This window comes from Dromiciops gliroides, chromosome 2 (genome assembly GCF_019393635.1).
Source record: "Dromiciops gliroides isolate mDroGli1 chromosome 2, mDroGli1.pri, whole genome shotgun sequence".
Lineage (NCBI taxonomy): Eukaryota > Metazoa > Chordata > Mammalia > Microbiotheria > Microbiotheriidae > Dromiciops > Dromiciops gliroides.
Genome location: NC_057862.1, coordinates 466,294,611 through 466,312,482, shown reverse-complemented (window position 1 = coordinate 466,312,482; position 17,872 = coordinate 466,294,611). Strand labels below are relative to the sequence as shown.

The window sequence follows — 17,872 nt, the reverse complement described above, 5'->3', positions numbered from 1 at the left end:
TGATTTAGGACCCTGCAACTCAAATGGTCTGGAGCCACTGAAAATGGCATTGAGTCTACTCTTGATTTTTCAGGGTCTTTTCCTGGGATTGCTTCTCCCTGAGAGTGAAGTTTAAAACAAAATACAGGAATCTTCATGTCATTAGAAGTAGAGACCTTGGAACCCAGCTGGTCCATTCTCATTTCACAAACAAGGAAACCAAAGACCAAAGAGGGCAAGGATACTCTGAAAGGTAGAATATAAACTCCATGAAGACAAACACATTGCCATTAAAAAAATTGTTTTACATCCTCAGTGCTTTGTACTCAGAAGATAATTAATACAGATTTACTGAATTGGAATTTAGTTGGGAGTCAGGAAGAAGAGTTTGAATCCTGGCTCAGATACTTATTAAATAGAGGCAGCTAGGTGGAGACTAGCCCTGGAGTCAGGAAAATGTGACCTTTAGACAGTGGCTGTGTGACCCTGGGCAAGTCACTTAACTCTGCCTCAAAAAAAAAAGATACTTAACTGTATGACACTAGGCAAATAACCAGCATTAGCCTTAGTTTTCTCATCTACAAAATTGGGTTGGATTCAATGACCCCTAAGATCCTTTCTATCTCTAAACTATAACCCTATGATCACAAAGTTTGTCTGTAGTAGAGCTGACTGGAATCCAGTAGTACTTGATCTTCTCAATGAGTGTGCTTAGCATTTTATGCTGCAGTACCTTTAGAGGTGGTTAAAGTTCTTTGAAATGAGGAAGTAGGGAGGTGTTGGGCTGATCTACTTGCTCCTTTCTAAGGGGCTTTCCCGGTTCCAGGACCACTATGGATTGGTTTTTTGGGAGTCCACAGACCTTTAAAAAATACTCTTCTCATTTCATGTCCAATTCAACAAGCCTTTATTAAGTGCTCTAGTTCAAAGTTTCTTAAACTATGGGTGTAGACCCCATATGGGATCAGTAACTGAATATGGGGAGTGAGAAAAATTTGGCTACAGTAAAAGGTTATGTATACCTATTTTATATACCTATTTACCCAGGGTCGAGTAAAAATTTCTCAGTCGAAAAGGGGTTGTGAGTTGGAAAAGTTTAAGAAGCCCTGTTCTAGTGGATATTAATGACAAAATAAAAACAGTCCTGCCCTGAAGGAGCTTGCATTCTATTGGAGGGAAACAAAACATACACTGATAAATATAAAACATATATCAAATAGGTAAACGGTTGGGGTTTTTTTGGGGGGGGGGGTGGGGGACACTAATAACTGAAGGAATCAGGAAAGATCTCCAATGGGAATTTGGGCAGCTAAGTGGTACAGTGGATAGAGCATCTGGCTTTGAGCCAGGAAGACCTGAGTTCAAATGTGTAAAGTGAGTTCGAGAAGAAAATGGCAAACCACTCTAGTATCTTCGCCAAGAAAACCCTAAATGAGGCCAGGAAGAGCTGGACTCGACTGAAACGACTCAACAACAACTAATAATTGGGGGAATCAGGAAAGGTCTCCGATAGGAAGTGGCACTTAAATTAAGCCTTGAAAAGGACCTTAAGCAGAGCTGAGAGTTTCAGGCATAAAGGATGCACAGCCTGTGCAAAGGTACGTCGACGGGAATGTAATGCTGTGCTTCTGCATTTAAAAAACCTAAAATAACAAACCTAAAATTTAAAGCCTAAAATAAAATTAATAGAAAAAACCTGGCACCTCCCCCCCTGCTCCGCACCCACCACCCAACCCAGCTCCCTGGAGGTCAGTGACAGAGCCTGTCACATCTTTAAAACCAAACTCCACAACGTGCCCCGCCCCCCTCCATGTCCCCCGCCCCCATCTTGTTTACAACGCGGCGCAGCCTAGTTCTACTCTTAATGCTCCGCCTTTCTCCGTTTCCTATTGGCCAGCGGGGCTCGGAGAGGCGCGTTGACTGGTCGGAGGGAGGCGGGGACCCGGGAGTAGGTTGCGCGGGCGACCTAGAGGGGGGTGGCTGGTGATGGCGGCGGCGGCGGCAGCAGCGGCGGCGGGCGGCCTACGCTGGGTGCTTGCCGCGCTCTGCTTGGGCTGCGCCGCGGGGGGGGACGCGTCAGGCCCGCGGGTGCTGGGCTTTTGCTTGGAAGAGGACGGAGACGGGGGCGAGGGTCCAGTTTGGGCCCGGGGCCGGGTGGTCCGGGCCGCGCCCGGGGCCGCCTTCCGCTTGCGGCTCTTCGGCTCCGGCTTCGCCAACCGCTCGTGGCCTTGGGTGGCCTTCGCTCCAGTGGGTGCGGGCTGCCCGGAGGGGGGAGGGGAGTTGAAGGCGGGGGGCGCGCGCGGGGCCGGGGGCGCGGGCGCGCCCCTGAGCGTGAACCCCGAGGCCGTGCGGCCTCGCTCGGCGTTGCTCGCAGTGCGCGTGGAGCCCGGCGGCCCCGCGGGGGGCACGCGCTACCGCTTGTGCAGCCGCGGGGGTCCCGAGGGGCGCTGGATGCCCGCGGCCGAGGGGGACTCGCTCGCGGTTGAGGAGGCACCCCTGCTGCCCTGGGCACTGGGCCTGTTGGCGGCCGCGCTGCTGGGGCTGGCGGCGCTGGCCAGGGGGCTGCAGCTGAGCGCCCTGGCCCTGGAGCCGGCCGAGGTGCAGGTGCTGCGCGAGAGCGGGTCGGAAGCGGAGCGGGCGGCCGCTCGGCGCCTGGAGCCCCTGCGGCGCTGGGGCAGCTTCGCCCTGTGCGCACTGCTGCTGCTGGCCAGTCTGGCCCAGGCCGCGCTCGCCGTGCTCCTTTACCGCGCCGTGGGCCAAAGAGCTGTGCCCGCCGTGCTGGGCAGCGCGGGCCTCGTCTACCTGGTGGGCGAGGTGGCGCCCGCGGCCGTCAGCGGCCGCTGGGGCCTGAGCCTGGCCCCCCGCGCGCTAGGGCTCACCCGCCTGGCAGTCCTGCTCACTTTCCCCGTGGCCTTGCCCGTGGGCAAGCTTCTGGAGCTGGCTCTGCGCCAGGAAGGCGGGCGGCTGCGGGAGCGTGTGGTGGATCTGGCCCGGGGCACCGACCCCTACAACGAATTTGTGAGGGAGGAGTTCAGCAAGGGGGCCCTGAGGTGCAAAACGGTGGAGGATGTTCTCACCCCGCTGAAGGATTGTTTCATGCTGGATGCTTCGGCCGTACTGGACTTCGGCGTCATGTCCACCATCATGCAGAGTGGCTACACCCGTATCCCAGTGTACGAGGAAGAACGCTCCAACATCGTGGACATGCTCTACCTCAAGGACTTAGCCTTCGTGGACCCGGAGGACTGCACCCCGCTCAGCACCATTATCCGATTCTACAACCACCCGCTCCACTTTGTCTTCAATGACACCAAGCTGGATGCCGTCCTGGAGGAATTCAAACGAGGTAACTGGTGCTGCCATTCCTGGAGCAGCAGCTTTCTTCCCTAGGAGCTGGACCCGGGATTTGAGTGGGATACTCAGAAGAGTAGAGTGGGGCGGAGTCATTGATTTTAGGAAGGATGAATCCTGTTCCTAATGCACTTGTGTATTCGTAAGATCTTGGATTCCCGCAGCTGCAAAGGAGCGATGAGCCCCCTTTCATATACCGATGAGGAATCTGGATCACACAGGTGGAATAGCTGGAATTTAAACCCAAATCCTGTCTCCAAAGCTAGCTTTCCTTGTGGCCTGTAGTTGTCCCACTACCTGGTTTCTTTTGAAAGGAAATTCAGTAAAACAATCCCAGCTGAAGGCAGGGAACAGCGAAGTGCCTTTGACAAGAGATGTGTTAAGAAATCTTATCTATCGGAAGCTCTGAGCTGGGGGCTAGATCCTTGAGCAAGTCACTATTTCTGGGTCTCCTAGAGAATTGTTATGCAACCGGCTATATAGGTGTATAAAATAGATATACAAATCGAGCACTTGGCTGCCCCATTGGGTCGAGACCCACAGTTTAAGAAGCTTTGTCATAGAGCACAGGATCTTAGGTTTTAGAGCCTGACCTTATTATCAAAAAAACTCACGTCAATATTAACAGAAAGTATCTAATGGTCTTAGAGCCCTAGATAGTCATAGATTTGGGAGCTTTAGAGAGCAAACTCTTTCATCCTCTCTGTTTTAGAGATAAGGAATCTGAGGCCAGGAAGAGGTAAAAGATATTTACCCAAAGTGACATAGTTAGTGAGTGGCAGATCTGGGATTTGAACTTGGGCCACCAAACTCCAAATCCAGTGCTCTTTCCTGGACACCCATCTTAATTCAGTTCACTTTGTTAAATTCTTGGTTGCTTGATTCTATATATTCTATTTATAATTCCAGTATTCCCCTTCCCCTTTCTCCCTTTTTTCTCTGCTAGTCAGTTTAAGGGATGTCCTGTTCATTCCAGGATCCTCTGCAGGATTTCTATTTCTTTTCTTTCTTTCTTTTTTTGTGGGGGTGGGGTGGGGCAATGAGGGTTAAGTGACTTGCCCAGGGTCACACAGCTAGTACTTGTCAAGTGTCTGAGGTTGGATTTGAACTCAGGTCCTCCTGAATCCAGGGCCAGTGCTTTATCCACTGCGCTACCTAGCTGCTCCCTTTCTGAGTATTTCTTAACTGTAACTGGGAGTAGAATAAAACTCATAGTTTGAATTTAAAGTTCTAACCAACCTTGAAAGGAGGAGCCCATTTATCAGTTTATCTTTAAGTTGGCTCTTTCAGATTCTAGGGGAACTTTGGCTACGGTTGAAGACATATAATAACAACGATTTACATAATGTTTACAAAGCATTTAGGTACATTTTCTCATTTGTTCCTCTCTACCACACTAGGAGACTGGTGGGTAGCTAGATAGTACAGTGGGTAGAGTACTGGCCCTGAAGCTGGGAAGATCTGAGTTCAAATCTCACCTCAGACACTTACTAGCTATGGGACTCTGGGGAAGTCACTTAACCCCCAATTGCTAATATCTGGGACCATCTCCAGTCCTGATGTGTGTGTGTGTGTGTGTGTGTATACACACACACACACACACACACACACACACACACATTGCCACTGGACCCAGATGGCTCTGAAGGAGAGTGAGGTTGGTGACCTTGTACATCACTCCCTCACTTGAATTCAATTCATTGGAAGTCATGACGATGTCATGGCCCTTTTTGAGAATGAAGGACAGACAACAACAGGAGATTAGCGCTGAGAAAACTGACACAGAGAAGTTGAGTGATTTGCCCTGGGTCACACAGGTAGGTCAGGCGGCTAAGTCTCTGAAGTCAGGTCTAGGCTGCTGTGCTTTGGGCTGCTGTGCTTTGAGCTGCTTGGCCACCTCTGCTGCCTGTGCTCTCTTGTTTTTAGAAGATAGAGAGACACTAATTCAGGTTTTCTAGAGAATAAAAGAACTTTCATTTTTCTTTATCTAAAGCAACCTTACTGATGTCAACTATAGCTTTTGTCTTTCTTGTTCTAAGCTTAAGTATGACTCTTAAAGTGACTCTTGTCCTAGTGCAGCACTTCCCCTTCCCTCCATATCACTGCCCCGACTTACCTGTGCTTTTCTTTGAGAGTTAAGAGTATATTTGTCAGAATCCCTGGAAAATAAGGGGTGCATGATGCCCTGTGCTTCATCAGATTGCCTGCTTAAATTACAGGTTTTATCAGTAGGTCATTTCAGGGTTGAAAGGATGAGAATAAAAAAAATTTAATTTTTTAAAAAGAAAGGATGAAGGGGGCAGCTAAGGTGGCAGCGGTGGATAGAGCATCGGCTCTGGATTCAGAAGTACCTGAGTTCAAATCTGACCCCACTCTTAACATTTATTAGCTGTGTGACCCTGGGCAAGTCACTTAACCCCAATTGCCTCACTAAAAAAAAAAGAAAGGATGAGAATACACAGTACATCAAGAAAGCCATAGCTCTGAAGCCTGAGGACCTGTATTCATATCCTACCTGAAACTACCTGAGTTCCTTGGGCAAGCCATTTAACCTCTTTGCGTCCCAGTTTTGGAAAATGTGGGGTGTGGATTATTTGGCCTCTGTGGCCCTTTCCAACTCTAGATATCCTGTGGTCTTGATCTATCAATGGATTCTTTAGGACTTCTAGTTCATCTGGGGGTGTTTTTCTTACCTAGAAAAGTGACTGGTACTCCTGAAATCTAGACTGGGAATTAAGAAGCAGGCCACTTATGCTATAAAGACTGATGTAATATCAGACCATAAACTAAGGATAAACTGGAAGTGAGCAAAGACTTCAAGGCTATAAGAATCAGAAAGGTGTTCTTATCCCAACATATACAGTAAAATTCTGATTTTTCTGTATTGAGGCAGATATGTCCAATAGTGACATTGCACTTACTCATCAAGTACCTAAGTTTTAATGTTACATTAAAACAGAAAAGTTTATAGTTCTTTTTTTTTTTTGGCAGGGCCATGAGGGTTTAAGCAACTTGCCCAAGGTCACACAGCTAGTAAGTGTCAAGTATCTGAGGGCAGATTAGAACTCCGGTCCTCCTGAATCCAAAGCCAGTGCTTTATCCACTGCACCACCTAGCTGCCCCCAAGTTTATAGTTCTTATTCCACTAGTGAGTCTGGTGTTCCCCAGTTTCTATAGATCTTTTGTTGGAGAATTCTGATCAAAATGATGAGAACCACTATCTTGTCTTGAAAAATTCTTGACACTTTCTTGCCTGGCAGAATGTTCAGAATTATAGGCTCTAGGGAGTCTTTGAGTTAGATAGCCTGCCTGCTTTGCAGCTTCATGCAAAATATTGTACTCGGGGTGGGGTATGAGTTGTCTGCCATCTGGGTATGTGAAATTCCAGCCAATATAATGGCAGAAGTGTTCTGCTCATAAGCAATAAGAATTCTCCATCCTTCTAGCTCGCTTGAATGTTTTATTTCTGGGATACATTCCTTACCCTCAGATTACCTGTCACCCTACTGCTTTTTTTTTTTTGTGAGGCAATTGGGGTTAAGTGACTTGTCTAGGGTCACACAGCTAGTAAGTGTTACGTGTCTGAGGCCGAATTTGAACTCAGGTCCTCCTGACTCCAGGGCTGGTGCTCTATCTACTGTGTCACCTAGCTGCCCCCACCCTACTGCTTTATTTATTTATTTGTTTGTTTATTTCTTGGTGAGGCAATTGGGGTTAAGTGACTTGCCCAGGGTCACACAGCTAGTAAGTGTCAAGTGTCTGAGGCCAGATTTGAACTCAGGTCCTCCTGAATCCACTGCACCACCTAGCTGCCCCTCTACTGCTTTTTTAAAGACCTAAATTAGCACTAATGGTATGAAGAATTTTTCTTCCCTTGTGTTTCCTGTCTTATTCAAAGGTTAGAATGTCTGGGGCTGTGGAGGGAGAGACCAACTAATTTTAATTCATGGCCATAGGTTATTCCAATTTCAACACCTGTTAAGCCTTCCTGTCTGCCTGCTGTAACCAACAAGCTTGGTTCATAAAATTGAGCAGTGACTAGTTGTTTGCTTTAGTGCACTGGGATCTAGGAGCTAAAATGTACAGGATAATGATAGGACCGCTCTGGGGGAGCCAGCCCCACCCTCAAAGTTATAGTATATTTCAGTGGACTGGAGGACATTTATTGTTTGCAAAAAGGAGTCATAGCAAAATTGAGGAAGAGGTGAATAGGAAGATAGGGAGGTTGGAGGATTTTGTTATGCCTATCTGGTATATCCTGCAGGTTCAGAGTTGGGGTAATTTTTTTAAATCAAGCTGTTATTAGGACTCATCCTTTGTTGTGGAGCCCCTTCTTAAATATCTGCTACATTTTTTTTTCTGCCTTAGCTGAAATCCTACTCTGATCCCTAATTGTGGTGAGGAGGTGACCATGAGTTCTCAAAGGCTATTCCAATGAAATGTAAGTCATAGAAGGGTCCCACCAAGTTAAAGCTTTTGAGTATTTGTCCACTAGATTTGGGTTTTGGTTTTGGTTTGTTCTTTAGTGATCTAAAGCACAAAAGAGGTATCATGATGTAGTAGTAGTAAAGAGTGGACCCCAGAATTGAGAAGACCTGAGTTTAAATCCCACCACAGACTGGTTTTATGACCCTGGTAGAGGGAGTACCCACAATAATGAAGTTACAGATCCTTAAAACTGTTAAAGAAGTTTGGGGAGTTTTTAAAGACTAAATACAAGGGCAGCTAAGTGGCACAGTGGATAAAGCACTAGCCCTGGATTCAAGGGACCTGAGTTCAAATCCAGCCTCAGACACTTGACACTTACTAGCTGTGTGATCCCGGGCAAGTCACTTAATCCTCATTGCCCTGCAAAAAAACCAAATCCCCAAAATAAATATAATACTACATATACACTTAATTTCTCAGTGCTTCAACCTATAAGTTGCTTATAACAAAGCCTGTAAATTGCAGAGCAGTTGCAAACCTGTACTGTTAAAGGGAATTTCTCCCTGGAAAGTCCCGCTGATGTAGAAATCACAGGTCAGGTTAAAAAAAGCTGTTGCAACAATTATTTGGTTGTCAATATTTGTTATCTCCAAAGTGTGGTGTTGATGTCACAGAAGAACCTTCTTCTTTACAGTTTTCACACACATAAAACCTACTCCACATAGGGCCAGTAAGCTCTCTTATTTTTACATTTTTTTGTTTTTGTTTTTGGCAGGGTTATAGGGGTTAAGTGACTTGCCCAGGGTCACACAGATAGTATCAAGTGTCTGAGGCCGGATTTGAACTCAGGTACTCTTGAATCCAAGGCTGGTGCTTTATCCACTGCGCCACCTAGCTGCCCCCAGTAAGCTCTCTTATAAAGGTCCCTGCCATCTCTTTAGCCACTTTCTGAGGGTAGCCCAGCTGCCTAGGAGATATTTCTGCCAGGCAGCAAATATTTTTCAAACTGAGAAAATTTCCCAAAGTCTGGTCTTGAATGTGAAGAGGACTCGAGAATTCAATGGGGCAGCTCTCCCCAAGGTACCAGCTAAACTGCCCTCATAAATTCCTGAGCAGCAACTTCTTAAGAACCCAAGAGATTCTATAATGACAACTGCAAAATGGTTATTCAGGAGATGTGTGTGCATATGGGTCCTTGAGTCCCCTACTGAAGGGCTTCTTTCTTTTTCATATCGATTGACACATGGTGGATTGATTGCTCTCTTGCCGCTGGCACAGCATCCTGATGCTGAAAGGACATCTTGAGGAAGCTACTTGGTATCCTGGAGCCTTCTCTTGACCACCCCTTCCATCTTACTCTTAGCCAATATAATACTCTCGGTAGATGTCAGTCTTCATTTTCACTCCCATCCCTCCTTCCCCCTCTTCTCCTTTTGTTTCTTTTAATCTTAAACCTGTTTTTAGAATGTCCTTGATCAGTGGGCATATTATATTACTCCTGCAGCATTCACGTTATGTTCTAAAAAATAACCTCTTCTATATCTGTCAACCCTCTTGTAAGTTGGGAGCATCCCTTAAAGGAATATGCACAAAAATACCCAGAGCCAGATTCAACAGCTCCCTCTGAGCTCAGGGATCATGTGCTGTACATTCCTTAATAGAACATTGCCTGTTTCTTTCTTCTCTCTTTGAGAGAAAGCCCTTTCCAGGACACAAAACCCTTCCTGATCATCCTCGGTAAAGATCACCAGAAAGAATATGTACTTCCTGGAGTTCTTCTACAAAGAAACCCTGCTTTCTTCAAGACAGCACCCCATAACTTGTTGCCATTGAGATGGAATTGTTCAAGGGCAACCAGATTTAGGAGAGATTAGGGCTAAGCAACCTGCTCCAAATTTCTGTTTTGGAACCTGGATTTTAGCCTGATTTGCATTGTTTTCACTTGCTGCTGCTTGAATGATCTTATGTCAGAAAGTTGCTTAACAGTTGAAACCAGTCAGGTGTGCCTTGATAACTATTAATGTTAATAAGTCAGCTCTTTTTTCCCCTAGGAAATAGTTGCATGATTCTTAGAGCATCTTAGAATCTATACCTTAGAGCAAAGCTTCTTAAACCATGGGTCCCAACCCCATGTGGAGTCATGTAACTGAATGTGGGGGTCACAAAAAATTTGGCAACAGTAAAAGGTTATGTATACTTATTTATACACCTGTATATCCCTGGTCTTGTAAAAATTTCTCAGGCGAAAAGTTGCTAGTGGAAAAAGTTTAAGAAACCCTGACTTAGAGGACTTCTACCAGCTCCCTGGATCTTTCCTCAGCTTTTTATCCTGACAATCTTTTTTTTTTAATTATAAAAGTATTTTATTATTTTCCAGTTACATGTAGAGATAGTTTTCAACATTTGTTTTTATAAGATTTCTAGTTTCAAAATTTTCTCCCTCCCTCCCCCCTCCCCAAGACAGCAAGTAATCTGATTATATATAGTCACATTAAACATATTTCTGCATTAGTCTTACTGTGAAAGAAGAATCAGAGCAAAAAGGAAAAACCTCAAAAAAGAAAAACAACAGCACCAAAAACAAAATAAATAGTATGGTTCAATCATCATTCTATATTCCATAGTTGTTTTTTTTTTTCTGGATTTGGAGAGCATTTTCCATCATGAGTCCTTTGGAACTATCTTGTATTGCTGAGAAGAATCAAGTCTATCACTGTTGATCAACACATAATGTTGATGATAATGTGTACAATGTTCTCCTGACAGTCTTTTTTATAACAAAATTATATATAGGGTAAAGTTTTCTTGTCATTTTTAGCATTAGGGTTGGCAGTAGCAACGTAATTTTTTTAATGGTAATGTATGTCACAAAATTATGTATTGGCATTTATGTATCATTCACAAATTAAGTTGATCTGCCTGACAGACTCCCATCTGTGCAGAGAAAGACTCAAACTTCATTCAAGATGGACTTTTTGCTCATTCAAGCGAAGTTCCTTTTCATAATGTTCCTACTTTTCACATCTTGGATTATGACCACAACCATTAGGTTTCTCAGGTAGAACAATTTAGTAATTTGTCATTTGTTTTTATTAATGTAGGGTTTTCTGGGTTTTTTTCAAAGCTTTTATGCCTCACAGTTTATTCATGGTCATGTGGCTGACTAGAACTTTTGTAAAAGTAGGAATAACTTTTCAGGAAGGACTACATGTAGAAGTTGCTGCTTTGGCTCCTTCCAGCTAGTTGATGTTCTGAGGTGACTGGTGGGCCCTTTTTCCTTTGGTAACATTCTGTGCAACCCTCTCTCATCTCTGAGCTTTGGCCCATTGGATTATTCCCAAAATTCAGTGAGGATGTTGGCCAAAATCACATGCTAGGATTCTCCATCTTCCCAAATAGGTTTCAGTTTGTGTGATAGGGGCACTTTGAAGCTCTGACTTGGGAATGGCACTTCTACAAATACTTGGGCCTTCCCCAACATAAAAATGTCAAAGGGACAGGAAAAATGTTGTAAGACCTACAAGGTTCATTCTGCATCTCTCCCACTAGCAGGCACTTAGTCTCAAAGTGATGGAAGCATAACTGACATGCTCCTTTGCATCTTTCATCCCACTTCTCCATAAGAATATCAGAACATCCTGCAAAATGTCCCTTTAATTCTTAAATAATTCCACATAGTTGGTAAAGTACAAAGAGAGCAATGTGGCTGGGCAAGCCCATAATATACAGAATAGTTTTCTAAAGTAGTAATCAAGCATTGTGAAGCATTTTTCCCCCAATTACATGTAACAACAATTTTTAACATTCACTTAAAATTTTTCTTGAATTCCAAATTCTCTCCTTCCCTCTTCCCTCCCCTCTTCTGAAATGGCAAGCAATTTAATATAGGTTATACATGTGCAATTATGCAAAATATATTTCCATATTAATCATGTTGTGAAAGAAAATACACCCCCCCCCAAAAAAAAACCCCAAACTCTACAAAACCATGAAAAAAATAAAAACTAGTATGCTTTGGTTTGCATTCAGACTCCATCAGTTCTTTCCGTGGAGGTGGATAGCATTTCTCATCATGAGTCTTTTGGAATTGTCTTAGATCATTGTATTGCTGAGAATAGCTAAGTCATTTACAGTTGATCATTGTACAGCATTGCTGTTACTGTGTATGATGTTCTCCTGGTTCTGCTCATTTCACTGGCTTCATCATGTAAGTCTTTCCAGATGTGTTTTTGTTTGTTTTTGGTGAGGCAGTTGGGGTTAAGTGACTGGCCCAAGGTCACACAGCTAGTTGTGTCAAGTGTCTGAGGCCAGATTTGAACTCAGGTCCTCCTGAATCCAGGGCCAGTGCTCTATCCGCTGTGCCACCTAGCTGCCCCCAGGTGTATTTTTTTTAAGCATCCTGCTTGTCATTCTTGTTCAGCCATTCCCTCAATTTCCATTTCTTTGCCACCACAAAAAGAGCTGCTATAAATATTTTTGTACAATTAGGTCCTTTTCTTTTTAAAACTCTTAGGGAGGGGCAGCTAGGTGGCGCAGTGGATAGAGCACCGGCCCTGGAGTCAGGAGTACCTGAGTTCAAATCCGGCCTCAGACACTTAACACTTACTAGCTGTGTAACCCTGGGCAAGTCACTTAACCCCAATTGCCTCACTAAAAGAAAAAAAAATCTTAAAAAAAAAAACAAAAAAACTCTTAGGGATACAGACCTGTGTCAAAGGGTAATGTGTATTTTTATAGCCCTTTGAGCATAGTTCCAAATTACTCTATAGGAATGATTAGATCAGTTCCATTGTGAACCATCTGAATCCCTCTCCACCAAGTAGGAGGGCTACCTATTAAGCAAAACCAAAACTGGGGAGGGGGGAAGATGTTAAGAGTAGGGAGAAAATCCTATTGTTGCCAAGCTCTGCCATGACTGCAAGGCCAGCATTTTTTCTACTGCTTCACACAGATACTCATATTATCTCTTGCCTAGACTATTGCAGTAGCCTCCTAATTGGTCTGTGTGTCTTACGTTTCTCCCCTTTCTCATCTATCTTCAACACAGCTGCCAAGTAATATTCCTAAAGTACCAGTCTGATCACATTGTTCCATTGCTTAAAAAGCTCCTGTGACTCTGCTTCCTCTTGTCTCTAGTAACAAATACAAATTCCTTGGTTTTTCATGTACAGCCATTTGAAATCTGGCTCTGGCCTACCTTTGCAAGCTCATTCATTAGGTCCAGCCAAAGTAGCCTACTTGCTGTTCCTCATGCAGAACATTCCATCTCCCATCTTGTCTGCCTTTGCATCTAGTCTGCATCTAGTTCTTTTTCTCTGAAGGCTGAGAAATGCCACAAAAGTGTTGTTGCTACAAAATACAATGCTAGGTATAGGAAGGATTACAAAATGTATGACCACTCATCACCTTCAGGGATCATAGGATCATAGATTTCAGTTGGTCTGAACTTTAGAGGCTATCTAGTCATTATCTTCTTCCTTTTCCCCTACCCCATATCTGGAATTCACTGTCTCCTCACCCCCCTGCGTCTTAGAAGTCTTGAATTCGGGGAAGCTAGGTGGCACAGTGGATAGAGCACTGGCCCTGGATTCAGGAGTACCTGAGTTCAAATCCGGCCTCAGACACTTGACACTTATTAGCTGTGTGACCCTGGGCAAGTCACTTAACCCCAATTGCCTCACTAAAAAATTAAAAATTAAAAAAAAAAAAGAAGTCTTGAATTCCTTCAAGGCTTATTAGCTCAAACAGGAGTCCTTTCCTGATTTCTGCCACCAACATATTGAAAGCTTCCAGTGACCCTCCTCCAAAATCACTTAGTTTTTACTATGTAAATATTTTATATATACACCATATGTATTATTTCTTCAGAGAGAATGTTAAACTCTTTGACGGCAGGGATTATTTCTTTTTTTATATTTATATTCCTAGTATGCAGAAGAGTATGTGGCACAAAACTGGTACTTATTAATGAATGTTTATTGATTGACATGCATGCAGTAGATGTGATTGTATCAGTTTAACAGAAAATTACTTATTTGAGGAAGAATTCTAAGTTGGAATTATTCCAACCCTCAATGGCATATCAGTTTGTACAACAAAGTGACTTTGTGTCTGTTTGTGAAGCATTGCTTTTGTGGCATGTTTCAGCCTGCAGTGTTTTTTGCAAACAATACTTCAGGCTTATATTATCTGTATAACATCCTGTCTAGTCCCAGCTTTTCAGATTACAGCCTACTAAAGCCAGTCTCATTCAGTCTCAAACAGATTGGGAACAAATCAGTTAAATTAATCAGTTTAATCCGTATCAGTTTCCTTTGTCATTTTGTTATTTTAATAAGTTTTAAAAATTGATACAAGACAGTGCCCATTACTAAAGGGTTTACAAAATGTATGACAGTAGTTCTTCCCCTCAGGGATCATTGGGTCATAGATTTAGAGCTGGAGAGGACCTCAGAGGCCTGGATATATCTTTGTCTAACCCCTTCCTTCACTGGATATTAAAACAGATTGATATACCTGGAAAGACTTGTATGAACTGATGTTAAGTGCAGTGAACAGAACCAGGAGAACATTGTATACAGTAACTATATTATTATACAATAATCAATTGTAAATGACGTAGCTGTTCTTAGCAATGCAGTGATCCAAGACAGTCCCCAAAGGACTTATGATAAAAAATGCTGTCTATTGAGAAAGAACTGATGAAGTCTCAGTGCAGATTGAAGCATACTATTTTTCACTTTGTTTTTTGTGTGTTTGTGTGTTTTTGGGGGGAGAGAGAGTCTATTTTCTTTCACAACATGATTAATCTGGAAACATTTTGCATGGCTACATACATATAACTTATATTAAGTTGCTTGTCATTACAGGGAAGAGGAAGGGGAGGGAGGGAGAGAATTTGAAACTCAGTATTTAAAAAAAATAAATATTAAAAACTGTTTTTACATGTAATGAGGGAGATAAAAAATAAAAATAAAATAGCTTGATATCCAGTTAGAGATACTTTCCATTAATGAGAGTTAGTTTAGAAAATAGATCCTCAGAAAGTTCATATAGTTAGAGCTGGACGGGTCCTAAATGAGACTGGGTCATCAAGTTGAACTCCTTCATTTAGATATGAGGGAACTGAGGCCCCAGAATTCAAATGACTTGCCCAGGGCCACACAACTAGTGAGTGTCTTGAGTCAGGATTTAAACCCAATTGTATGTGTTCGAGTTAGCCTTTCACTCCTGACAGTTTTTAATGGCTATTAGGTCACATACTTGTAGACCAGAATTCTGGATGATCAGCTGGTTTGGGTTTCTTTCTGTTTGCCACCGTGACAACAGCATATTGTTCCACAGGGAAGTCACACCTGGCCATCGTACAGAAGGTGAACAATGAGGGTGAGGGAGACCCTTTCTATGAGGTGATGGGTCTTGTCACACTGGAGGATGTCATTGAAGAGATCATTAAATCAGAGATCCTGGATGAGTCTGATGACTATGGTGAGTTTTAACTCCTTCCAAAGTGTGTTTTGTTTTTCTCATCCAGTTTCTCTCAAGTTATAGTAGTATTCCAGCATTCTAGACACAAATGAACTTAAATTCCTCTTTTTAAAACTGCTTTCCAATGTCCTGGTAAACAGGTTTTTCCACCATAACTCTTCCTGTGATTATGGCCATTATTTTCAAGTTGCCAAGATGGCATTGTGCCTGGTGTCCTCAAGTCAGAACTAGTATTCTTCCCATCAATGACTGCAAAACCATTTTTTGTTCTGAATCCCTTAGGAATCTTGGGGTTTGTTTGTTTTTTTCCTAGTAATCATCAAGATGGAAGGTAGAGATACTTTTTCTGAGCCTTTTTATTTTTCCCCATTTTGAGCTCTTGTGTTGTCGTTACAATTTAGTTCTTTTACAACCCAACTCTAGATTTGTCTCTGCAGAGAGCCAGTGTTCTTTGCTCCTGTGAATTTTGGCCTAATTCCAGAATATGATTGTTGGAAGGTGCTTATGATATATCTATCACTGTTCTGCCTGAGCAGGCTGATCTTAGAGCTCTTTTATCATATCCTATAAAACTGTTTATTGGGGGTAAGGGCTGGTATTTTCCTGACTGAGTTGAAACTTCAGATCTGACCTTGGGGCATTGAAATACTCACTGATGCTGATTGTCTTGAAATAATATTTTGCTCCACGTCACTTCTCATGCTTGGAGATTCAGTCCAAAATGGTCCCTGAGTTACTAGAGCAAATGACGTTATTGTTTTAAGTGTTAATGTTTACACCTGTTGATGGGTAAATACTCCTTTCACAAGTACAGTTACAATGGCCTAAGATTCCTGTGTTGATGCCCCAGGTTGCTTTGTTATATGAGTTCCTGTCGTGGATCAGTTCCAAAAGGGATTTCTACCTTTTTACACATCCTTTGTGCCTGTTTCTTCTCCTTACTTAATCCTAGAATTATTGAGCAGAACAGTAGCTACATCCTGTCCAAAGGGCAGCTGTTCTGCATTGATGAGTGAAGCAGCTATCTTCTTTGTATCTTTTTTTTTTTAGTGAGGCAATTGGGGTTAAGTGACTTGCCCAGGGTCACACAGCAAGTAAGTATTAAGTGTCTGAAGCCGGATTTGAACTCAGGTACTCCTGACTCCAGGGCCGGTGCTCTATCCACTGCCTTCTTTGTATCTTGATGCTACCAAACCTCTCTGCACTATGAGCTCTTGGTAGGAAGAGAAACACTGTAATGGAGTAATTTGAATATATTGGCAAAACTAGTTGCTAGTGTCTAACTATGCACTTTAATCCTGTTTCAGGAGAAAACAAGGTGAAGAAGAAACCTACTTCTCTGAGCACCCCCATAGAACGAAAGAAAGAGGAGTTCTCCTTGTTCAAAGGGTCTGACAATGAGCTCAAAGTGAAGATCTCTCCCCAGCTGCTCCTGGCCACCCAACGTTTCCTCTCCCGAGGTGAGGGGAAGAGGACCCTCGCCTCCTTCTTACTCACCATCCCTGGGCTCTCCCCTGATCAAGGGCATGAAGAGGCACTGCCTTTTGGGGTAACTGACCAGATATGGAACCTCTTACCTTCTGTTTTCTGAGGCATAAAGACTTTAAAGGAGAGGTACTAGGAGTCTCCCACTACAACTCCATTCACAGTTCACAGGGAAATCCTTGTTTTCTGAACAAATAAACCAGCAAGGCCTAGGAAGCCTACCTGCAGTAATGGAACTTTTCTTTGTATCAGCTCAGAGCTGGGGGGACAGGGGGAGGCCCAAGGCTTGTGAACAACAAGGCTAGAGGAATTGCAGTCGGGTGGTGACCCACTTCCAGAATCACAGATTCTGTGGGCTTTGAGTAAGTTTTCTTAAATCCTATAGTGCTCCCAGCTTGTTTTTCTGGTATGGGGGTACTTCAGGTAGGCCTGGGGGCAGTTGGGAGTAGAAGTTTGAGTGGCTGGCTATGGCCCCTCATGGACACTTGTCACTTTTTCCCACCGTGGGGCAGAGGTGGACTTATTTAGCCCACTACGAATCTCAGAGAAGGTCCTGCTCCACCTGCTGAAGCATCCCAGTGTCAACCAGGAAGTGAAGTTTGATGAATGCAACCGACTGGCTGCAGACCATTACCTGTACCAGCGAAATCAGCCAGTTAACTACTTCATTCTCATCCTGCAGGTAACTCAACAGGTTTTGCCTCATCATATCAGGCCCTGGACCTCTTTCCACAATACAATAAGAGAAGGGACAGGAGTCGGAGAATAAGGATACTCAGGGGCAGCTAGGTGGTACAGTGGGTAGAATGCTGGGCATGGAGTCAGAAAGGCCTGAGTTTAGATCTGACTGTACTTCCTAGCTGTCTGACCCTTGGGGATGTCACTCTACCTCTGATTGCCTCAGTTTCCTCAATTGTAAAATGGAGGTAATGAAAGTGCCTTCCTCACAGGGTTGTTGTGAGGATCAAATGAGAATAGTTGTGACACACTTAGCATAGTGCCTGGCACTTCTTTACCTCCTATCCCCAAAGATATTTGTTTAAAGTTGAATCTGGTTTCTTTGTATCTAACTGAAATTGATAATTTCTTTTGATGGTCCCCTTCTAAAAAAGGGCAAACAAGTCCTAAGACATTCCCGTTT

The 17,872-nt window shown here is 43.6% G+C and overlaps 1 protein-coding gene across 2 annotated transcripts in view; it reads left to right on the top strand.

Moving 5' to 3' along the window:
- The first annotated feature begins 1,948 nt into the window (after nt 1-1,948).
- CNNM3 (cyclin and CBS domain divalent metal cation transport mediator 3) overlaps nt 1,949-17,872 on the top strand; it is a 31,470-nt gene continuing 15,546 nt past the window's right edge. For both annotated transcript variants that reach the window (XR_006354801.1, XM_043984005.1), the window contains exons 1-4: nt 1,949-3,325; nt 15,103-15,246; nt 16,554-16,706; nt 17,244-17,413. Coding sequence is in view for 1 of the 2 variants with exons in the window: in XM_043984005.1 (XP_043839940.1) it covers nt 1,966-3,325; nt 15,103-15,246; nt 16,554-16,706; nt 17,244-17,413 (1,827 nt within the window). In the remaining variant the exon portion in view is untranslated. The remainder of the gene's footprint in view (nt 3,326-15,102; nt 15,247-16,553; nt 16,707-17,243; nt 17,414-17,872) is intronic.